General features: G+C 37.8%; 3 protein-coding genes across 4 annotated transcripts; all 3 read right to left on the reverse strand.

Annotated features, from left to right (window-relative positions):
- Positions 1-790: 790 nt before the first annotated feature.
- On the reverse strand, positions 791-4,180 carry LOC122836058 (troponin I, fast skeletal muscle-like). The gene is made up of 7 exons (XM_044125710.1): positions 4,109-4,180; positions 3,005-3,037; positions 2,773-2,809; positions 2,410-2,538; positions 1,549-1,638; positions 1,300-1,473; positions 791-1,175 (listed from the first exon to the last, which is right to left on the reverse strand). Exons 2-7 carry the CDS (start codon positions 3,010-3,012, stop codon positions 1,098-1,100), a joined length of 516 nt encoding a protein of 171 aa, XP_043981645.1. The 5' UTR covers positions 3,013-3,037; positions 4,109-4,180; the 3' UTR covers positions 791-1,097.
- Positions 3,004-16,493, reverse strand: LOC122836056 (troponin I, fast skeletal muscle-like). The gene is made up of 9 exons (XM_044125707.1): positions 13,262-16,493; positions 13,082-13,165; positions 12,448-12,480; positions 10,167-10,206; positions 9,951-10,079; positions 9,296-9,385; positions 5,701-5,874; positions 4,109-5,328; positions 3,004-3,037 (listed from the first exon to the last, which is right to left on the reverse strand). The coding sequence occupies exons 3-8, from the start codon at positions 12,453-12,455 to the stop codon at positions 5,251-5,253; spliced, it is 519 nt and encodes a 172-aa protein (XP_043981642.1). The 5' UTR covers positions 12,456-12,480; positions 13,082-13,165; positions 13,262-16,493; the 3' UTR covers positions 3,004-3,037; positions 4,109-5,250.
- Positions 16,494-16,640: 147 nt separating this feature from the next.
- On the reverse strand, positions 16,641-23,294 carry LOC122836057 (troponin I, fast skeletal muscle-like). 2 transcript variants are annotated; one of them, XM_044125708.1, is made up of 7 exons: positions 23,206-23,294; positions 22,025-22,057; positions 21,771-21,807; positions 17,772-17,900; positions 17,427-17,516; positions 17,112-17,285; positions 16,641-17,023 (listed from the first exon to the last, which is right to left on the reverse strand). In XM_044125708.1, exons 2-7 carry the CDS (start codon positions 22,030-22,032, stop codon positions 16,946-16,948), a joined length of 516 nt encoding a protein of 171 aa, XP_043981643.1. In that variant the 5' UTR covers positions 22,033-22,057; positions 23,206-23,294; the 3' UTR covers positions 16,641-16,945. The 2 variants fall into 2 exon arrangements, with proteins under 2 accessions (XP_043981643.1, XP_043981644.1); XM_044125709.1 differs by having other exon boundaries at positions 23,210-23,288.
- Between the last annotated feature and the right edge of the window lie 1,155 nt (positions 23,295-24,449).

Here is a 24,449-nt window from a genome sequence, read left to right on the forward strand (position 1 = left end):
TCTGGACAGCAGTGATGTGGAGTATTAATGGAAAGGCAACTGGATTTCTAACACAAATAAGCTTTAATAGTTTGATTGCATAATAAAGATTTGGCTGTTTGATTATTTATTACACATTGTACCGCCTTTGTATTCAGTATATATGTAAATACACAAACAGAAATATATGAAAGAGAAAGTCTATTTATTATTTGAGAAGGTTTTTTTGCGCTGAAGAAGGTCGTCCATTTTTAAACTGACACTTACAGGACAGTTTAAAGAGTTTCACTTACATCACATCAAAACGTGTCACAGATGTAAACTTCATGGGCTTAGTTCAACCTTAATTTGACTGAGTTTATGTGGGTAACTAGTTATTTAATTTCCAACCAAGTACAACAGTCCTGTAGTAGGTCTGTTTTTAATCGTTGCTACTTCACTTCTCCATCCATCTTCCTTTGCATCTTCAGTGACTCATTACCTGATGCATCAGGGAGGCTGGAGCCTTTCTCTAGAGCAGATAGGAAGAGAGGCCTGGTCCACCCTGGGCAGATCACCAGGACAACAAAGGATAACACAAAAACAACCAGGGCAAACATCCATGCACAAACACACTCTTACCTAAGAGTAACCAGTTACATGTTTTTAGACTATGGGATGAAGCCTGAGTGTCTGCAGTAAACCAAGGCATGCATGGGGAGAACATACAGCTTCACGCAGAAATATTCAGGACTGCCCCTCTCCATTTATGGTATTTCAAAGTAAAAATAAAAAAATGTGACATTAATAAAAAGACAAAACATACTAGGTGTCTTCTTCAGCATTTGATTTTATTATATGAAGTGTTTGATTTTGTGTGTTTTACTGTTGTGTATGGAACAAAGACGCAACGTTTTTGTGGTGAACCTGAACCTCCACTCTCCTCCCCTCCTTCCCTCCAGACTACAACAAAAGTGCAAAATCTCCCTCTCAGTCACTGACACATTACATGTCTTGCAGAAAGACTCCCCCGAGTCACGCTAACCCTCAGCTGTGAGATGAACATTAGTCGCCGGCTTCGACTGGCACATAAGACACGTGGAGTTCATGTAAACAGAAAGACAAGCATCAGCAAACAATTAGGAGGACTCAAACATCTTCTTCCTGTCGGCCTTGTCCTCAATATTCTTACGCCAGTCACCCACTGCTTCTCCTGGCTGTGGAGCACAGAAACATATTTTCTAATATACATGTCCACGAAAGCATCACAGTCATAAGAACAGTGAAATAGTTTTTTATGTTTCATGTAGAGTGAAATTTTGATTAAATCTTGTGTCTCACCTCCTCTTTGACCTCCTTCTTGACCTGCTTCAGGTTGGCCCTCAGGTCCATGTTGACAGTGTGTTTGGAGCCCAGCAGAGCCTTCAGCATGGCGTCAGCGGACATACGCACCTTCTTCAGGGCGGGCTTCTTCACTCCAACCAGATCCACCACTTTGATTTTTAGTTCTTCAATCTACGAGCAAATATGACACTTGATTTTTCTGCTGTTTGGACTTTTGTTGTGTTTTTGTGGTCACATGTCACCCACCTCTTTGTCTGCCTTTTGGACTTTGGCCTCAATGTCGTACCTTTCCTCATCTATCTTGTCTAGGGCAGCATGGATCTTCTTGCAGAGCTCCTGTTGACACAAAATCAGAATAATATATAACAAAATAACAGCGACATTTTTTTAACCTGGACTGTTTTAAATCAAATCTGATGGAAAATAAAAACTCTTGTCATGAAGGAAGATCCGCGGCAGAGCTCATGTTATGGTTTGGACCTGCTTACTTGTATTGATTTCTACAACATTGCAACCACCTCTTTAGTTTGTTTTCTAACTAATCCTACAACCTTTATAAGCACTGTAACTTTTATAAGTACCATATTTTATGTGGTTCCATGTCTTAAAATGGAGCCACATTATAAATTCAGCATGCTTGTACAACATGTAACAAGAGTAATTGATTGTGTTCATCTGTCAAGTTCTGATTTCTTAGTGAATGTAGATGGAAAAACAGAAAAATTAATAAGAAATGGGCTGGCAAAGATTTTATTGTAGAACTGGATATCCGTGCTCTGTCATTCCATCAACATGTTGCCATGATTCATAGTTACATCTACTTATGGAAACTCTAAGTCCATATAGGCTTTTGTTGTTCAGAGAACAGAATCTGAACTTACTTAAACATGAGCAATCAAGAAACCTTTGCGTTACATCAAAGAGTCTTTTTGGAATCAAATTAAAGTGCCACTGCTTCTCTCAGCTGTCTACCTTCAGCAAATGTTGCCCTTTTTTAATCTTCAATGGCTAGACTTACTTCCCTTCCCATATTTCTAGACATATGGGAGTCTTAGGTCTGGAAATATCTTCATACAAATTTGTTTATGTTTGTGGCTGGTGTCTCACCATGAGCGTAGCCTGATCTCCACTAGTGTCTGGTGCTGGACAGTTCTCAGCCATGTAGGCCTCTTTGGCCTCGGCTCTCTCCTTCTTTTCCTTCTCCAGCCAAGTCTGAGCAACCTGCAGAACCAGGCTCTGTAGAAGAAAACACCACCAAACACACAATTTAGTTTTATTTCTTCTGTCATCCTAATTTATCTAGATCTCTAAATTGAATTTGTCATGGGACACAGAAGACCAGTGATGTATGGATAAATATTTTATAAATTAACACCATACAAGTTGTTGATTTCCCAACTTCTGTAGCAACAGGCTTGTGAGATGGGGTGTGCGCAGGAGTGTGTATGCATGTGTGTGTGTGTTTGATACCTTTAGATGATGCCGACGGCTGGATGTCATCTTTTTCCTGTTTGGATATATTTTTCATAGTTACAATGTCACTGTTGAGGAAAAATTTTAACTTTCCAATATGCATTTCCTTAAAAAAACAAAAAAAAAAAAAAAAAAAAAAAACACAAAAACTGTGACATCTAATCAGTTTAACTTTTTGGGTAGAGACTGCAAACTGAAAACAGTCACGAGAGAAGACTTTTAAACTTACTCAGACATCTTGAAGGCGTTTGTAGTTCACAATCTGCATCAAAACACACATGAATTACAGGAAATTAATGAGTGTGTTTGACCTCTGCTGCTGGAGCCAAGAACATCAGCTATCTGAGATCAGCATGATGGACACTGATGCACAGCAGAATCTGTAACGTAACGTGATCTGAGGCCGCAGCTGAGAAACAGCAACATAGACGGAACTAAACTGGGAAGGTCCAGCTAGGGTGTCACTTCTTTTTCAGACACCACCTGATCATGTGAAATCATTCTATACAGCAATGCCAGTCGGCAAGGGTCTAATATGTCGCTTTTATGTCCAATTAATGGATGGTCCATGATGATGAAAAGAAAACGTTTTACTGATCCAATGAGGTCACATTACATTTCTCTGTCAGCATGTGGAGAAAAATGTTTTAAGTGAAAAGAACTATCCAAATATTTATTAGTATTATCCTTGTTAAAACTTTTAAAATGTGTAGAAGTACATTTTATTTCAAATTTAACTGAAGTATTCACCACCAAATGCATTATTTTTAGTAACATTAAGTAAACAGAATCTGAATTTCTACATTTGAATCTAAAAGCAAGAAAGACAAAAATCAATTTGCAAAATCAATCAAAATTTCCTCATTGTCAACTAACAAGGTTGAAGAAAAATGTCATTGAGAAAAACATACACTTTGATGAACTTTGACAATTTAACTAACCATTTCCAAAAAGCACAGACTTGTTTTAACGAAGGGCTTATATAATCAAAACATTATCTTTTGAAAAAATATATTCTGATAGACAAACATCATTTAAAAGAAATACAAGCAGAACAGGTATAAATCATTTAAGGCACACACTTTATCCTGCTGAGCTGCAAACTGATTTTGAAATACATTAAGGTAAAAGATGAAGTCTGAAGAAAGCTGCATGTGTCCTAGAAGCACGACGAGTGAGAGATTAGGGAGTCAGAAATGGTCAAAGGTGAAGTAGCATGAAATGATGTCACCTAAAGACATGACTCTGCTTTACATTTTCTGGCTTCTTGATTAAAGTAAAGGATGCTGCACTCAAAAAGGCTGGAGGAAGTAAAAAAAATTTGAGTTCTCACCTATTGAGAGAGAGGGAAGGAGGACAAGACACACTTGTTGGAAGAAAAGCGGACACTGCCAAAGCCACGGACAGAGAAAAATTAAATACGTATATATGGTGGCCTGAGATGTCTCAGCAGAATGCTGAGTACCTCTTTATGGAAATGAATTTCAAAGTCAGACCAATGGCCCTGCGAGCTCCTGAAATACACCCTGCCCAGCCCCATTGCAAGCCGCCCCCGTCTTCCGACTGAGCTCACAGCTCCTTCCACCAAGTTTACTGTCAATGGATAACTAGACATTACTCACATAGAAACTTTCAGATATAAGAAGGGTGAATTGTTGCTTCTTTGAAAGTGAGCAGAGTACAATAGTTAACTGACTAATTACTCATTTGTCTGGTAGCTGTAGAAGACAAGCCAACATCAGTGTTAATGAATTTCAGTCCATGCTTTCTCCTAGTGCTTCTACCTCCACCACATTCATGTCCCAAACATTCATGTCCCAGATTAGCAAATCTGCCAAATTATATTTGCCTAAACTATATAATCCCCTATTTGCGACCCATTATTGTGATGTAGAAACCTGAAACTTGGGCTTCAGGGGCATTCAGGTCTTGTGTTCCTACCTAAACCTCGCCATGTGCCTCTCACATTCCATAACACTTAAAGCATCTGTGGTGTTCCCTCAATGCAGCACAGTCTGAACAAAAGCATCTTCCCAAACCACAAAGATCCCTTTAGTCCACAGAGACAAAGGCATTTTGTACTAACAGTGAGAGAACCCCCATGTTCAATGGTTGGGGGTTCCAAAAGAGGAATCATTTAATTTATCTTTTACTGGAAACAATCATAGTAAATCCTACATTCTGTTATGTGTCTATTTGTCAATAATGACAGGTGTGTCAGTTTGAATGATGTGATCTATAAAGTAAATAAAAGCTGCAACAAACAAAATTACTCATATTTCAAAACATTTATTTCTACTGCTTTTATGAAAACTGGTACATTCTGATGTGATGTTTCTCAGCTAGAAGTTATACTCTCACAGGAGTATAGCAAGACAGAGTGCTCTGCTCTGGGCCCTGACTGGGGATGCAGAGGTGCACTGAGTCAGTCAGACCTGTGTCCCCTGCTAACATCTGCCACAGTCCTGCAGAGTTTTAGGAGGACTCAAACATCTTCTTCCTGTCGGCCTTGTCCTCAATGTTCTTACGCCAGTCACCAATCGCCTCTGTTGGCTGGATCAGACAACAAGGAAGTGTTAATACACAAAACTGACAAAACACGTCTAGCGCTTGAAACAAATAAGAACTCAACAGATTTCTGTGAAATGAAAAAAATCTCCATTGATTTCTTTACAGTTTCTTGGCTGGAAAAGTCTTGTGTTGTTTACTGTATAATATGTCCTGTACTACTTTTTTTTTAAAAAGTATGATTACTACTCTTAATTTGTTATTAGTTGAGAAAAAGAGAATTGTACATAAAGTGCAATTTGTAGCTAAGGCTTTAAAGCAAAGTTCATTAACAGTCTTGGCCGTTTGGTAGAAGCTAAAGGTGCAAAACAGTGAAAACCTGATGCCAATTTTTTTTGTTAGAGCTTTGAGCCTCACCTCCTCTTTGGTCTCCTTCTTGACCTGCTTCAGGTTGGCCCTCAGGTCCATGTTGACAGTGTGTTTGGAGCCCAGCAGAGCCTTCAGCATGGCATCGGCGGACATACGCACCTTCTTCAGGGCTGGCTTCTTCACTCCAGCCAGATCCACCACCTTCAACTTCAGATCCTCAACCTGGGGCCAGAGAAATGCTTATTCACATAATAAACAAAATCTACATGTTAGCGACATATTTACCAATTAATGCAATGTTCAACACATAAAATGTGTTGAACATTTTATGTTGCCTAAGGTTACACATTGTTGGAAACATCTGTCATTTTCTGACCGAGGTTTGTGTTTATTGTTGTTGTAGGAGATTTTATACCTGAATGGCTGTAACAAAGTTGTACGAAGTCATACCGCTACAGCCAAAAGAAAAATTAAACTGTCTAAGTACTGAGGCCTCTGAGTTTTAGGCCAAAAAATGCCAAACTAAAAGAATTGTACAAAAATGTCAAAATTTGCACAGGAACAAAAAGACAGAGCCTATAAGCAAAAAAATGGATGATAGAGGTGAGTTTCATTGTGTGTGTGCATACCTGTCTGCTATGTACGTCTCCTCTTACCCAATTTCTGCTGGAGCTAAGCAACAGCTCCTTAGAGCAGATTATAGTTTCTTTGGTGCTCAAAGTATATGGCGAACATCCTTCCACCAAGTTTACTGTCAATGGATAACTAGACATTACTCACCTAGAGTAAGAATACTATTAAGAACACTATTAAGTTCTAACAGTCTAAAGGTGTTATTGTCTTAGGGTGTTTTTCTTTCCCAACAGGAGACATTCTCTTTGGGCTGACTCATATTTCTGACTTGAGTTTCTCTTTCTGTACATAGATGTAAACATAAAAGAGCAAGAAAAGGGGAACTGAAACAAGCAGTTTCCACTGATAAGACAACTTGTAACAAAACATGAAAGGCACACGAGGTGGTAAAAATACATTGTCTCTAGCACTTCCTACAATCTATGGCATCTTCTACCTTCCAAGCCACTGCAAGTCTTCAGCTACAAAAAACACATACAAGAGTACTGCTGATTCACATCTCACTTTCACAATAAACACAAGCCTGGAGACATTCCCTTGATCCCATAGAGCTCCAACTATGAAGGCCTTGTTGGGACAAAACTGGGCTGCTGAGCTAATTCAGAGGTTAACCCTTCAACAGCAGAAAGTGACCAGATTCCTTCTTCATAAAGACGACCAACTGCTGACACTGACCATGTGATCACACTGTGTTTCCTGTCATTGGCAAAACAAATTAACACAGCTAGAAATATTTTTTAAAGATTGTGAAAACAATGCAACGCATAGGACACTGAATAGCATTAGCACAAATCACACAGCTCAGCATTACACAAAGGCCTAAAGCTGAAGTTCACATGTAATGATTTCAGTTAATGTTGGTCACATCTCTTTACCATTTTATTCAATGGAAGAAGTTGTGCTTTAGACAGTCACAACAAATAACCTTTATTTGTTTAACTTTGCCTTGCAGCAAGAAGGTCCTTGGTTCGATTCCCGGCCCGGAGTCTTTCTGCATGGAGTTTGCATGTTCTCCCTGTGCATGGTGGGTTCTCTCCGGGTTCTCCGGCTTCCTCTCACAGTCCAAAAACATGACTGTCAGGTTAATTGGTCTCTCTAAATTCTTACTAGGTGTGAGTATGTGTGTGAATGGTTGTGTGTCCTGTGTGTCTCTGTGTTGCTCTGTGACAGACTGGTGACCTGTCCAGGGTGACCCCGCCTCTCGCCCGGAACGCAGCTGGAGAGGAACCAGCAACCCTCCTGACCCCAATAGGGATGAAGGGTGAACAGAAAATGGATGGATGAATGGATGTTTAACTTTTCACATATTAACACTGTCTTTTCCTCAAAGCAGAAGTATTCTCCAAAAGAGATTAAAATGTGAAACTTTTGAACAGACCCATTGTTCTATGTATGAAACTAACAAATAAAGTCTTATAGTATAGTCTAGTCTCATATCCACCTTGGAACAAATTCAATAAAACAGAATATATGTCCTGGTAATCTGGCTGTCAGATTAGCAGTACCTTTTAAAAATAATAATCTTCAAGCGGTTATTAAACATACTTTTCATTAAACCCGCATTTATATTTTTCAAAATCTATTTTTTTTATTGATATGACATAATATTCTGATTTTGAATGTCATGTTTTAATTACTTGCAAATGAAAAATCATCATCCATCCATCCATCCATCCATTTTCTGTTTACCCTTGTCCCGTAGAGTGGTCAGGAGGGTTGCTGGTGCAAGGACCTTCTTGCTACAAGGTGATAGGTTTTTATGTTAATTACAAATATAAATACTTAGGACTGTAAGATATTATGTCTGCTTTTAAGTGATGTTAGCAGCAGAAAGTGTGCCAAATTGTGGAGCAGATGGCCGGAGATAAGAGTTGACACCTACCAGGAAAGTACATCAAAGACTAAGGGTCAAAGTTTTATGACCTAGAGGGACACGAGAACTGAAGTTTGCAACCCAGAGGGGGACGGGAGATGACCCAGAGAATCTCGGGAACTGGAAATGCAGGACGACACCATTGTTTAAGAAGATACTTGTGACTGACTGGGTTGACAGCTGTGTTTTCTGTTTGCCACACCTTCTATGCAAATGATTTGTAACTTAAACCACACCTCAATGTAATAAATATGCAATTGCAAAGGAGCAGTTAGAACTGGTCTGGAGACAGAGATAAGGAGATTATTTTTGTCCAGCAAGAATGTCAGGTAGTAGACCTAACACAAGGCAACAGCTCTACCAAATGCGCCACTGTGCAAAAATGATCATAATTCATAAAAATAAAGGCTTTCAAACATCCATCTATAAGTGATAAAGTTTCTGAAATAAATGAACTTTTTGGTATTCTAATCTTTTGAACGGGTCCGTACATCCAAAAAATGTTAAAACATTCACATCAGTTGAAGAGCTTCTGAATATAGTGATAGTCTTTTGAGAATTATTAAATGTGCTAATAGAAAGGGATTTGTATTTTAGAGTGTTTTTGGAGTCTTTTAATAACTCACTAAAATGCAAACCCATGAAAAGAAAAGAATGATCAAATTTTTTCTTTGATAATTTGACAAGCCTTTGACAACAACCTCCACTGGAGTTAAGAATGAAAGGCCTTTGATTTTATCTGAGACAAGAGACAAACGACAGTCTGAGGTTTTTAGTCAAATCTCCCTGAACCTGGTTAGAACTGAATGTACATATTTATATTGTTGTGTTTTTAACTTTAGTTACAGTTTTAGTCTCTTATCTATTGAAATCTCAGGTGTCAGTTAAAGGAGCATTCTCATTGGTGAGCTGTGGAGTGTCTGTCCACTCGTTTTTTTGTTTTTTTTCTCCTAGCACAGAACAAGTAGAAATAAACACATGGAAGCACTCTATGAATCTATGTACAATGTGTGACATTTGTATTGAAAACATGAACTGGAAATCAAATGAATGGTTTCTGAATATTGGATTTGAAATGCTTTTCAATATAACTGTATCTTTAAGGTTTCTAGAGTTTTGTTCTTGGATGTCTCTCACCTCTTTATCAGCCTTCTGAACTTTGGCCTCTGCATCATACCTCGCCTCATCAATCTTGTCAATGGCAGCATGGAGCTGCTTGCAGATTTCCTGTGGATTCACAGAAACAATGCATATCTTCAGCAACTTATAAATGCCATAACTAGATTTAATCAGTTATGGCAGCTATCTATGACAAGACTTGTTTGTTTTAAAACATTTTGTGAAACTCTTTGTGCTGTTTTATGACTAAAGGAACTAATAAAAACACCATAAAGATACAATGACTGACTGACTATCTTGCTGTATGACTCTAGCTCCTTTGGTTATTTCCATAAATGCTAGCGGGTGATCTTTAACGTCTTGTTCAAAGATCTACTCTTTGCTTCAAGTGAAGTTCCAGATTAAAATTTTCTGAAACATATTTTTCCTATTTGGGGACACAAGAAAGTTCAATGTTACAGCTTTAAAAATATAAAATTAGAAAACAAATTTCATTTGAAAAAATGATAAAACAAGTTCTAAGTTTCCTTTTCTAAACATAGCCAAAACTGTCCTCATTATGTGGAGACCTGCTGTTTGTTACCTGGAATAAATCCCTTTCTTAAGATGCAGTCTCTGTGTTAGACTAAGTGTCAGAAGGAACCTCTCTGGATTCAGTGTGTTTTGCTCTCACCGTGAGGGCATCCATGTCTCCATTGAGGTCAGGTGGTGGGCAGTTCTCGGCAAGGTAGACCTCTTTTGCAGCTGCAATTGACTTCTTCTCCTCCTCGAGCCATTTGGTAGCAATTTGCAGCATCAGGCTCTGTAAAAATAGGTCTGAATTAGTCAAAGAAACTGTCCTAACACTTCTTTTTCTTAATACAAAAATAGAACAAAGTTAAATTCAGACCTTCAGTTGATGCCTGCGGCTCGATGTCATTTTCTTTCCCCTGTAAGGTGAGGACAAACAATCGATGAGATATCAGTTACTATTATTATTTCTTTTTTGAAGATATTGTCAGTTGATATTAAATGCTAGACTATATACCAGCGACTACAGCAACACAGTGACAGGAGACAGCTAGGTCTTTGGTCTTTTACAGTGTGGTTAACAGAAATGTACAGAAGAGGTTCCATCTAAGCTGGTTGGTTAATCTTGCTTACAGTCTTAAGGCTAAGCTACCTGCTCTTGAAAATCCTAAGAACTTGTACTATCTTAGTTCAATTTCTTATTGTGATTAGCAGAAAACTTGACACACAGACAAAACTGCAAGTTAGGGGGGAAGTTACATTTGCAGCTAAATGCATTGTTGTTTATGTCTAATAATACAGTATTATTATGTACATTACTTTGAGTTTCATTTAGCAGTTGAATTTTACCTATAATGACAAACTCACCCATCAGAACGTTTAAATAGAGGTTGTACATTTTGAAAACTAAGAATCAAAAATTTACAAACATGTAAAGAGAAATGAATCAGCAAGAATCCAAAGTTGCTAGCAGCAGGAGCAACTGGACACTGGTTTTACATAAAATATAGGCTTTACATAAAAGATAGCTTACAACTTGACATATTAGTTAATAAAGATGTTTCTAATTATATTTAAACCAGACAAAATACCTCTCTAAGATATCTTATACAAGTCTTATTCTGACTTGTATGAATTTTCATTGAAGTTGTAGAGGTTTCAATTCACAGTATCTATAATGAATTACTGAAACATTTATTTCAGATAAAATTTAAATTATGATTAGTCATAAAGTAAATTTGAGACGTCTCACTTTTTGTTCTGTCATAGTTCCAAGTAAATATATTGTAAATGCCTTTTTAGATAGGAGCTATGTAGGTTTGTAAAATTCATCCTGTAACTGTCACCCTCATTTACATTTAAGTCAATGTGTCTGTGTTGTCGTCATGACAGGTAAGGGGCTTTTAATGGCAGAATCTAAAAAAATAATAATAATAATAATAATGCAAAACTAATTTAGAGATGTCTAGAATTGTTTTGACTACTCAACATTCCTGTTGGAAATCTCCAAATGAATCAGATGTCTTGAATTTGTTTCCTGACCAGTCAAGATTATATCAATGATATCTTGAATAATTATTCGGTAAAATCATAGTATCCCAGAGTTATGGAGCATTTTGAAATCAATTTGAAACTATGAAAAATAAAATAAAATGTACCATTTCCAGCTTGGAAGTAGGTTACAAATAACACAAAAACAAATAACAGTACAGCTAAGTTTGGCTAAACTAAAGACACAAAAATTAAAATCAAAATGATTAATCTTTAATACTAATATTTACTTAAATACAAATGTTATCTAAACAAAGAAACAACAAATTCCCCTTGCCAGCAGGAACTAATGGTGCAGTCCAATCAGCATTTAAGTCTGCTGAGCCCTGGCCCACATCTTTTGTCTGGCAAGTCCAAGGCAGGTAAGTACCAGCAAGAAAACAAAGACTTAATCTTAAGCAAACAAAATTAACTTTAAGTTGATAGTGGGTTAGGGTGAACTCTTTAGCAATTTAGTGGGTTAAGGTGAACTCTTTTTAAATTGTTGCATTTTCTTGCAATTTTGTTGCTGGGCACACACAGTTCTGCAGGAAACTGTTTGGGCAGCTCAGTGGCAGCACAAGGGGTCATGCAGTTCTAAATTCAGATATCGAAAATTCTAATTTTGACAAATCTTAATTGCATTTAAGAAATCTTGAATCATAGGGATGTGTGACCCAGTCACATCATTAGAGATACCTTCAACTAACTGAAGATAACCTGAATTATTCTTAAGTCAAGTTAGATTGTTACTCATGCGGATGTCATAAATGATCATTTCGGACAGTCAAAATGTAACTGAAGAATTTGTAGATATCTAGAAATGATCACAGTCAGAAAAAAAAATAAAAACAGGCACCATATTGGTTGGTATATGTATATACCAATCAATCAATCAATCAATTATTTAAACATCAATCAGCAATCTTAAGTTTACCAATGACATGTTTTAAGGAAGGTTGGGGAACTGAAATCGAAGCTGTCAAAGAATCTTTATGAAACCTGTTCTTTAGTTTTGAAAAAGAAAGAAATCAGATTTTGAGGCATTAGATTTATTCAGAGAATTTAAATTTGAATGGTCCTGGGATATCATAAAATATCAACAGAAGCATCTGGATATTAATACTTACTCAGACATTTTGGCTGTGCTTGATCTTCACACCCTGTTCAGACAGAGAAAACAGTTTTAGGCACACAAACTCTCTCTCTGTAGGAAAGAGAACATGTTTTAGAATAAATACAATAAGGTTCCTAAAGCAGCCAGTTTTAGCTGGGTGGGGCCAAGTGCCTCAGTCACTGTGCTAAACAGCTGGCCTTATGGAAGACATATCACCTGAGCCTGAGCTGGTAACAGTGAGCCGAAGGGCCGAGCACAAATAGACACCAGTACTGGACAAAAATGTGGCTCACAGCAGCGAGTCGCAGCAGTTCAAGTGATTCAAACATCTTAAGGTCAATACAGTTACTGACACCAACCGGGTCCAGAAGCAGGCTTACTAAACTTAACGCAGAGCAGGAATCAAAAGGAATAATTCAATCAAGAATAAACCTTGCTACAACGAAAATAAAATGCAATGATTTTTTTTGACATAAAGCAATAAACTTCAAATTAGCTTATCCTGACCAAAAGTCTCTATATGAATGGAAGCTGAATGCTTTCTCAGTATCTGGCACTTTTCACCATGTATCAAAGTGTCATGTGTTGCTCAACAATTTCAAAAAATATTCAGTCAAATGCATTTTCAGGATCCTCTGTTGTCCTACCTGTAAAGCAAATCTGAAGGTGCCTCTCACTGCTGCTTCCTGGCAGTGAATGGAGCAAGCTGCAGGAGTGATGAGGACAACGAGCTGCAGCAGAAGAAGAGGGAGATACTGCCAAGTCCCAAACAGTAAAGAATAAACGTATATATGGTGTTAAGTGCCACCTCAGCTGGAAAGCCAGACCTCTTTATGGTAGCAGAGCCACTTCAGACCAATGGGCCGGCAGGATCCAGAAATACCGCTGCAACTCTCTGCGGAACCTCATAAATTTCGACTGCAGGAAATCACTTCTCTATCAGGTTGCCTCCGTCAGAGACAAGCAGGAGAGAAGCAATTGTTACAACACAATGAACAATTTGTAGTTTCTTTGTTTAGATAAGTTTTGTACTTGAGTAAATATTAGTATTTAAAGATTAATAATTTTGATTTGAATTTTTGAGTCTTTAATTTAGCCAAACTTAGCTGTACTGTTATTTGTTTTTGTGTTATTTGTAATTGTATTTAGTTACCCCTATTGTGGCCTGATCAGCCAGTATATAAACATATACTATTTATATATGTGCCTATATACTGGCTGATCAGACCCCTGTGTGTCATTTCTTTGTTAGGTCAGTTATGTTTGTGCAGCCACATTTTTTTGCCTGAGTTTAGTTTTGTTTCCTTGACTTCTTTTATGAGCTCAGTTTATCTTTTGTCATTGAGAATCTTTGTATTTTGGGTTAAAATACAAACAACCCCCTATTTTTCTAATATATCCTGTGACTCCTGTTTTTAACTCAGTCCATCACAACCGAGCTTAGCAGGTTTTCTGGGGGAAACACTGCATCACCCATGTTTTAACGCTGTGGTCACTGCACGCCAATTTCTTGTGTTTCTTGTGGAATTTTCATCCATCCATCCATCCATTTTCTGTTCGCCCTTGGTCGGGAGGGTTGCTGGTTCCTCTCCAGCTACGTTCCGGGCGAGAGGCGGGGTCACCTGGACAGGTCGCCAGTCTGTCGCAGGGCAACAGGTTTGGTTCCCTCAATTTAGAAAACCAAAACTCAAGAAAATACCTGCCATATTTACCGATAACACCTTTTACTAAGACTGTAACCAAGAAACCAGAGGTTCCTTTTCTCTGTGGGACTTTAACCCGATTTGAGACTCAAACCAAAACAACCCTTTTATATATATATATTTGTATTTTATTTAATTTTTTTTTATTATTATTTATTTGTTTTTCCTGGAACTTTAACCTGACTTTTCCTTTTATTTCCATCAATCTCTAATTCCCAGGGTGAAAAGTTTATTGGATTCTATATTACTATTTTATAATTTAGAATTTGCTAAGTTAATTTGTTAGCCAGAGTTAGTATCCCACATGACAACAGTGGTTTTGAGTTTGTTGATTCCAGCGCTGGAGACGTGGAGGAAACAGCCCTCTTCTCTCTCAAATCCTAAACGAGGTTTGAGGCTGGAGTCTAGTCCAAGTTGGCCAAACGCTGTTTGTCGATGTCCTCGGATGTCCAGTCGAGGGATCCGGGTCACAGTACCAAAATGTTGTGGAAAAATCTATTTTACCAAGCACTGTCAGGTGAAATCACTCAATCAGGCTTATTCATATATTGCACACAATACAGAGAGCTTGTAGGACAATCAATAATGAAGCAGGTCTGGATAAAAAGCTCTGCCAGGCAGAGAAACACGTGAGTTTTATATCAAGGATAAGAAATTCAAAACAAGGTGCGAGACAGTCTGGTTTGGATGTAGCTGTAGAAAACAACTCCCAGCCTTGTACATCTAACCCAAATAGTTATTTTGGTGAGATTTCACAGGCATTTCATATAACATGATCAGCAGATGTTAACTTGTAGTAATTTTCCACCACAAGGTGTTAAAATTGCAATCTCACAGTTTTCACAGCAGTCCATGCAAACACTTTTTTCTCGTCAAACCCTTTAAACAGTCATTACGTTGCACAAAGCAAAAGTTAAGCTATGAACACAGAGGACTGTCATTTTACAAGTCTTGTAAAATGTTATGTAAGGTCAAAATCATTGTTTTACATCTCATTACTTGTTTGAAAGGCCAATCTCCACAATGTTGAATATTCACTGCAAAAATATCTTAAACATTTGTTTCAACTGTTGCATTCCCAAATTAGTCTGATTTTGCTACATTGCCAGAGAAAATGCTTCCACTTTCAATATAATTAGCCTTAAATGTGATTCCTCACTTTTTACTTGGTGATTTGGATTTGACTGGCTTATAGTGTCCTCCTCTAATATATTACTGATTTATATATTCTGTCAAATTAAAAGTTTTATTCTGGAACCAGAAGAGTCACCACTCATTCTTCCTCCAAGACAGAGAGGCCAGTGAAAATTGCAAGTTTGGAATTTCCATAAAGATTATACAAACAGGGTCTTTAGATTTATGCATATGAACTTAATATAAAAAGAAAATAGCTTACTTGATGTCTAGAGGCTGCTTTTATGTTGGCTTCACTGCACCTGAAAACAAACAGAAAAACACTAAATAAGGAAAGAAGTGTCAAGCAGGAAAAGGATGTTGAACAAAACAAAACAGTCATACTTCTTACCTTTTGTTGAATGAAGTAAGTACAGATCAGGACCAGCTGGAATGTGTGTATGACTGCACTGAATTTACTTTTTCATTACATGGCTGGAGATAACATGATGTAGTGTTAATGCATTTTACTTAAAAAATGATGACATGACCTTGATACTTTTCCACAAGTTCACAGATTTGCAGAGTTCTGACAGAGGACTGGACAGCATCCTGCGGTGGGTAGCCCTCTGCTGACCCTGTGTGGCTGACAGGATCGCTGAGGTAACTCTACACTGAGAAACATTTTAAGTTGTGACAGAAAGCCAAGAAGCAACTTTCATCTCCTAATAAGCGCTAAATCAATAAAAGATTTGTCCCATGACTGGAGTTAGTTTACATTTTTTTCACAATTAAATGCTTACTTTTCAATGCTGGAACAGTAAGAAGGAAATAATGATCGAAGATATAGAATCTTGAACTGTTGTGGATGTTCTCCTTTCTATATTCGATATCATGGTATAATACTGAGGATAAAATGTAATTATGACCCACATCTGGACTTTGACAGCAGTTTGATTCTGGTATCTAAACATTGCAGTGAACTAGACTAATAAAGCTGTAGCTGCTACACAATTTTACTAGGTTGAGGGTTAGGGTCTCATTTTGTATCGTGGTTAGCTATGAGTAAACAGAAAGTGCTGGATTTTTGTTGAAAGTTGAAGGAAACCGATGATTGAGTCTTCTACCAAATAAACATGCCTAGCATTCTGCAACAATAAAATGTTGGCGTCAACACAAAGGCACACATTTAATGCATTAGACTGATGTTACAGAAAAATGAGATAAGTTTGGTAAACCTTGCCACGGGTTCTGATGTAGCCAATGCGTCTGTTTTACAGTGTTGTGTCTCACTGAGTTTAAAGAGAAGTTATTATGTATGAAACAAAACATGTTGATATAAAAAAGCTAGTTGGAATTCTAAAACAAAGGCATCTTTACTCATCTAAACTATTGTGTTCAATTTATTTTTTTTTATTTCACATTGATAAGTAAGGAACACATGAGGGACAGTATTGGGTTTGGTGTCTTAAACAAGGATGCTTGTTGCTTAAAAAAGTTGTAGCATGAATAACCCACCACCCAGTGGACGGTCAACCATTCTATTGCTGCTTAATGCACTATACAAATGTACAATAACAAAAGCAGGCTGAAACACTCTCGTTAATAAAACAAAAGATGATTTGATGAAGAAAGTAAGACATTTCAGAAGCGTGTAAACAGCTCAGAGCAACTGGAGGTGTAGAGTTCAGTTCTTTAAGCGCTCTCAAACATCTTCTTTCTGTCAGCTTTGTCCTCAATGTTCTTACGCCAGTCACCCACTGCCTCTGTGGACTGAAGCGCACACACACACATACACGCAGTATACTGTTAGCAAAACACAACAACAGCTGGTCCAAGCTTCCTTCGACAAAATCCTCACCTCCTCTTTGGTCTCCTTCTTGACCTGCTTCAGGTTGGCCCTCAGGTCCAGGTTGACCGTGTGTTTGGAGCCCAGCAGAGCCTTCAGCATGGCGTCGGCAGACATACGCACCTTCTTCAGGGCGGGCTTCTTCACTCCAGCCAGATCCACCACTTTGATCTTCAGTTCCTCAATCTGGGAGCAACAGAGCAGTTGAAACTAAAGACCAGCTTTCTGTTTTCTTCTCACAGCATGCTTCCAGACAGGTGATGGTTTTCATTCCAACATCATGATGAAATCAATGAAAGTGTACAATAAAATCTTTAGAAGATCTACCTCTTTATCAGCCTTGCCAACTTTGGCTTCCAAGTCATACCTCTCTTCATCCACTTTGTCGATGAGAGCGTGTAACTTTTTGCAGGTTTCCTTGTTTTAATTGAGAAGTGATGGTTACTTATTGATATTAGAAGGCATATAGTGGTTGGTTTTAAGTTAAGTTTTAAAAGACGACCAAGTGAAATGTAAATAAGTAACTGAGCAAGACAAAATAAAACCTTTCTTGGCAAAGACTAATGGACACCAGTCGTTGCTAGTCTTATTAACGGACTGATGAAAACACACAGAGATACTGATAGAGGGTCCCTGTCAGAGTGTTTTGTTGTGAAGCTGAGGGTCTCTCACCATGAGGGTGGCCTGGTCTCCACTGAGGTTTGGTGCAGGACAGTTCTCAGCCATGTAGGCCTCCTTGGCTACAATTAGATCCTTCTTCTCCTTCTCAAGCCAGGTTGCAGCCACTGACAGAACCAAACTCTGAGGGGAATAACAGAGGGTCAGCCTTCATGAAAGAATCGTTTTTATTATTATTTTATTATTTGTTGATGTAAATGGTGCTTTTTATGAGAAAGAAAATGTCGCTCAGATTTATTATTCCATCCATCCATCCATTTTTTATACACCCTTTGTCCCTAATGGGGTCGGGAGGGTTGCTGGTGCCTATCCCCAGCTAACGTTCCGGGCGAGAGGCGGGGTCATCCTGGACAGGTCACCAGTCTGTCACAGAGATTTATTATTTATTGAGTTTTTCCTTAGAAAGATTTACAAACTTGAAAAAGTAAATGTTTCCAATTTTGGCATGAATTTGATAACAAAGTTGAGAAAAAGCACATCAGAGTATGCATATTACTGCATGTATTGGATTATAGACAGATGGGCGGACAGACAGACAGATAGGGGTATTATTTTCTTAGATAGTATATTTGCTCTTACAATTCAGTCTTGCATATTTTTTTTTCTTATACCCTTTGACCTATTCTTGAAAATGTGTGTCTTTGTTTACCTTTAACTTGCCGCTCCTACACAGAGCAGTAAAACTATTTTTGTTTCTATTCATGATACATTTAAAGAACACTCAGTTGTTTGGTGAGATTGGAATCAGGATTGGTTTAGAAATTGAGTACTAAAAACTTTCTTAAATTGTTAAATTAAACTTTGCTCGCCTCTATTTTTCTATTTCCATTCAGGATATTTGATATTGTTCTACACTGACTGGAGTGAAAGTCAGTCAGTAGGGTCAATAGGGTTAGGGTCAGTGTGTAACCCTGACACTCCAGTCAGTGGAAACTGAAAAATAGTTCTGATGGTGATGAAATGAAACTATCAAGAGCCTTAGCAAATTAAACAACATCCTACAGCAAGGCTCTTCATCTCCACTCCCTAGGCTTTGGTGTCCTGTAACGTTAACATGTGTCCCCGGTCCAACACACCTGACCTAAATGGCCCTCACGGCCCACAGGTCCCTGATGTTTCAGATGTGCCTGCATGATCTCCTCACCATATTATTATTTGCTACAACTGCCTAGTAATCACTCAGTCCTGTTGGTCGGATCAGCAGGGGGACATCTAAAACGGGGGTCTCAAACTCCAGTCCTCGAGGGCCGCAGTCCTGCAGTTTTTAGATGTGCCACCGGTACAAAATACTGGAATGAAATGGCTTAATTACCTCCACCTTGTGTAGATCAGTTCTCCAGAGCCTTAATTATTCTATTCAGGTGTGGTGCAGCAGAGGCACATCTAAAAGTTGCAGGACTGTGGCCCTCGAGGCCTGGAGTTTGAGACCCCTGATCTAAAATATGCAGGATAGCTGGGCTCAAGCATCAGGATTGAGAACCACACAGTAGAAAAACTATAGTTTAAAATTCACACTCATAATGAGTATATGTGGATCCAAATTTTAAATCAGGTTTGCTGAAATTGGGAAACACTGACTGACATCAGATGGGGACCAATAATCTAGCCATATTCATGTTTATGATTACGTTCTAGTTTCTAAGTGCAAATAAGCCTTCATCACGTTCTAAAATTCTTAAAGTGATGTGTTATCACAATGTGTTTCTGTCTCTACACACAAGTCAGAAAACACTGTTCTCACATGTTAATACTGTATTTTAAAATATCTCAGAATTGGCACAAAAGTATTTAAAATTGAAAGTAATCTAGAAAAAGTTGGAGAAAAATTATCATGGCTGGAGATCAAAAAGGATTCCGATTCCAACATTCCCACTGCAGGAAAAATTACTATATTTAAATATGTACTGAGGATACACATTGTGTAAGTTAGTGAAATTGTATAGTGCAGTAAGAAACATAATGAAAACAATACGATAAATAGTATGGTAAACATTAATTTTTCCTATCATTATGTTGCTATAGATTATTTTGACTAATATTATGAAGGCAGATAAAACCTACAGCCAAAATAATGCTGAAAAAAGCTAATAAGATAAATGGTAACCATGGTAACATAAATTGAGAAATGTTTTTGTTTTATTTTTACAGAAATTCTTCAAGTTTGGATTTGTTTTGCACTTGGGGCTCTTTAAATTAGTAGTGTGTTGGCTGAGTGCAGCCTAACTTTGGCAATAGTTTGTTATTGACAGAGAACTGTCAGACCTTGACTCCAGTTGATTTGATTAAAGCAGAATTGCACTTTAATCAAATCAAAGTGCTAGCAGTCAAGCCAGTTGGCACCCAATCATGCTCCACATTCACAAAATAAGAGAAAAGGTGTTTCACAATATACCACAAACCTGGCTTCCAAGAAAACATATTTAAGAGAAAAATTTAAGAGATAACTATAAATCCTGCAGCATTCTGCCTAAACTGACACAGAAATTCATTGGCAGCCAAAAGAAAGTGTTGAACTTCACCAAACATTCAGCAATATGTTCTGTTTAAAGAACGTCCATGACAGCAATGAATTATGAACTGTTCCTTTAGAAATAAAATAAGACCCTGTGGTGGGACAAAGATCAACAATTCTTAACATAGAGTATGAATGAACAGGCAGTCAAAGAGATTTTCACTCTAGAATAGAGTGGAGGACATATTTTGATTGGGTGGTCAATAAAGAAAAATTCATAATTTCATTTGGTTTGCTTTACTTTCACAAGAATTGCCGGGACAACATGATGAGCTGGTTATAGCGATGTCACAAGGCCTCATGAGGCAGCAAGCCAGACAGCATGTTGTTCAGTGGTCATGAGACAAATGCAGAGAGAGAACTAAAATATTTTCAGGTACCATATATGTCTGTAAATTCCTACATTTAGGACACATCATCACTTCTTCTCTTGATGATCCAGCTCCATTCCAACTGCAACTGGATCACAAGATTCACTTGAAAATAAAGCTCCAAGTTTTCAGGCAGAACAGAGCTGGTTTGTTTGCACCACCAGAGTTCAGATGGGCTTTTACACCTGAGCAAAGCAAAGTTAATCATTTAGTTTTCTTTAAATAAAGAAGTAAACTAATAAAGGATATATTTTTAAAAGTTTTTTGGCTCACTCAGCCTTTATTTGAGAGTAGTTAGACAGGAAAGTGGGTGATAAAAGAGGGGGAAGACATTCAGCAAAGGTCATCAGGCCTGGAATTGAACCTGCGACGGCCACATCAAGGACTAAGGCCTCCTTTAGTGGGACATGATCAGGTGCTGCGATCCTGTATCACAGCAGCACCCTGGTTGGTACAGGATCTGTCTCTGGTGAAGCTTGTGTCACTGTGTCAGACGTCAGGATATGAACAAGGAATTAAACTTAATTGCTTCAGGTAGAGTCAATGTAAAAAGTTCCTTTAAGTTAACATTTGTTTACTTTTAAGTTAATTCACCACAAAAAAGTAAGTTGTCATCACTAAACCAAAAGAATTAAATGAGATTAATGTAAACACAGACAACATAAACTACATCCCAAATACACTTTTGTACTTGGGCTGATTGTTCAGTGCATTGCTGTGTGATTGGATGCAAGTGAATTTTGCAAACAGGGGACATGAGAGAAAGTGTAAAGGAATGTTTGGTGAACAGAGAAATGACACGCAGTAAATAATTAAATCAAACTAAACTAGTTGAGAGTCAAATGATTGAGTCAAACACCATGAAGTCAATCATTAACCTGACTGTCAGTAACTAAAAGGACCCATTAAAACTTTTCAGATTTTTTTAAGAAACAAAAATATATTGATAACATTCTAAGATACTTTTCTCCAGACTGTTTTACTAGAATTAGTAGCAATAACTGTGTTGTCACATAATGACTACTCCAATGAAGGTTTTGCTTAACAGAGTGTGTTCTGAATCAGTATAACACATGATGAAGGCTCTGCCCAGTCAGCAGACTGCTTTACCTTCAGGTGGTGCCTGCGGCTGGAAGTCATCTTCTTCCTATGAGAGACACAAATGGAATGAAACTTATTGTATATCAAAATGGATTCTAATCCATTTCATACATCTGTTTCCTCTTTTATGCGTCAGTGTTTATAAGAGTTGATGCTTTTGAGCTAAAGTTTGCACACTATGAATATGTTCTCAGTCAAGTTAAGCCAAAGGTCTGAAAACACACACACTGTCTCTTCATCGGAAAGGAAAAAAGAGAACTTACTCAGACATGTTGGCAGTTTCTTTCTTTCACAGCCTGTTTGAAAAAGAGAAACAGCAGAAGAAAAATAAGCATCTTCTGACACGAGAGGCCCCGCAGTGTACCAATGTTGCCTATTAAAACTTTTAATGAGCAGCTGAGGGGTGATAGAGCTAAGTTTAGGGGTAGGGTCAGATGTCACAGCTGGCGCAGAGAGTGGGATAAGCCAAACATCCTGTGGGAATTAACACTTAATTCTTATTGCAGAAAATAACTTTGCATGTGAATGTGCTGCAGCAGCATCTTTAATAGCAGCCACTAAACACAACCACACCTAAGTACACACACACCCACACACACTGGACTTAAGTCACTCTAAGTCTTTGGACTGTAAGTCCAGTAGACTCAGAGTGTACCGGATCAAGGTTTCCGATCCCCAGTCAAATTCTATTATAATATATTCAATTTCAGGCAGCTTAGCTGCTTTTGTCAAAATGTCAACAAACAGAGAAACTATTAAACTTTATAGAATAACACAAATGTGACCTTTATTTTGTAAAAGCATGATTTTTTTTTCTAAGACATTTTTTGACTCAGTTAAACATTTAATATGTAACGTCACAACAAAATGTGTTTCAATAAACTAAAAGAAAATGTTCATTTTTAAATCCTGATACATTAAAATATTGATATAAATCTTTTTTTTTTCATCCTCCAGATTAAACTGTTCTGTTTGTGGTGAGAAATTTCTGTTGTGTTCAGGGAGCCTGTTCTTTGTGAACCACATGCATCTCCAGGAACCTTAATAGCCGACACTTAGCTATGCACGTTTGTGAAGAAAAAATAAAGTTGATGTCGTAAACTTGAGAACAAAACAATAAGTTCCTCAAGCAATACTTTGAAATTCCAAATAAGTATAAAAAAAACAATCTGTAAATTACCCCTCACGTTGTTCTAAGCATAACACCAATATTTTACTGTATAAAATATACAAACCAATATTGAAAAACAAATACATGCCACAAATCCTAAAAAGTCAAGTCAGAAAAAGTTTTTTTGCCTCCTTGTTGAATTTTTGCCTTCTGCATTGCAGGATTTCATCACATTAGCACTTTAACATGTCAGTAATAAAGTCCATATGCATGTACCAGTTGTACAGAGACACCATGAATAAAAAAGGAGGTAGAAAAGCAGCCAGGTCTCACCTACAATGAAACAGAAAGCCAAGAAGGAGGACAGTAGAGGCAGTGAGAACAAATCACCATCAGGGCGTTTTTATATATGAGGCTTCAGTTCTGAATACGGAGTGGCTTTTTATGGAAATACAAGATCCTCAGTCCAATCAGCCATCAAGCTCCTGAAATATCACCATCCCCCCAACTTCATCTCATCAAGGAGGAGCATCTATTCGTTTTAGGGTCTTGCTAAGTGAAGCTGGAATCTTGTACAGGGGAGTAAATGGGCTGAAAAAGTCAGAAACATATTCAAGTTTCAGGTCTGATAATAATAATTCCCCAGGATGGTTAGCTAAAGTTCTGAAGAAAATGAAATCACACACACAAAAATATCTTCACTGCAGCATCAACTTATCTGTCACCAGACTGGGAAAGAAAAGTTGTTTCATCATTAAATAAATATCTTCTCTAGTTCCTACCATCATAAAGAAGATTTCCCCTGTTGCAGAAGGAGTGTGTTGCATCCCAGAGCCCACTCTGTTGGTGTTAGCGTGTCATGTATCCAGCAGAAGGACATTATGCTTGAGAACCAGTTTGTTTCTGCTGGAGACATGCTTTGGAAACAGTCTGTCACACTTTACATTTGACTTTCAAGCTTTGGGAGGAAACAAAGAGTTAAAGGTCTCAGATCATTATTTGGATCAGCTGAGAGTAAAACTGCATCTTACTAACATCTGCTATCACACTTTGCGTTTGACCTGCTGTGTGAAGTCTGTAAGCTGTAAAAAAAAACAAAAAACAGCATTTTGATTCAAACTTCTTTATCTTTCTTAACACAGACACGATTATGCTGCTGTTCCAGTCACCTGTGAGTGCAGAAACAGAAGCTGGGGACAGAGGTGCTGAAGAACCAATAACACTATTACTCCAAATAAAGTCTTATGCTCCCCTACCCTTCACTCTATAAATATCACCAACTCATTTACTGCCTGGTAAGCATTTCACTTTGGCTTGATGGTTGGAGATGTGAATCTGTCCACAGAAAGGCTTCCAGATTTTTCTCTGGCTGCCAGGAAACCTCTCATATTAAACAAGTTATAAAAATAAGGGGGGGTGATTTTAGGTGGGCAGGTTTTCCAGAAGCATTCGCTTTGACCCCTGCCTGGGTGCGATTGCAATTTACATTAAACTGCAGGCTGTCTACAAAATGTGACCTTTCTCCATTTTCCATTCTTGTTCCTTTAGAATAAAGTCACTTCTTAAGAAGACCGCAT

This window comes from Gambusia affinis, linkage group LG08 (genome assembly GCF_019740435.1).
Source record: "Gambusia affinis linkage group LG08, SWU_Gaff_1.0, whole genome shotgun sequence".
Taxonomy (NCBI): domain Eukaryota; kingdom Metazoa; phylum Chordata; class Actinopteri; order Cyprinodontiformes; family Poeciliidae; genus Gambusia; species Gambusia affinis.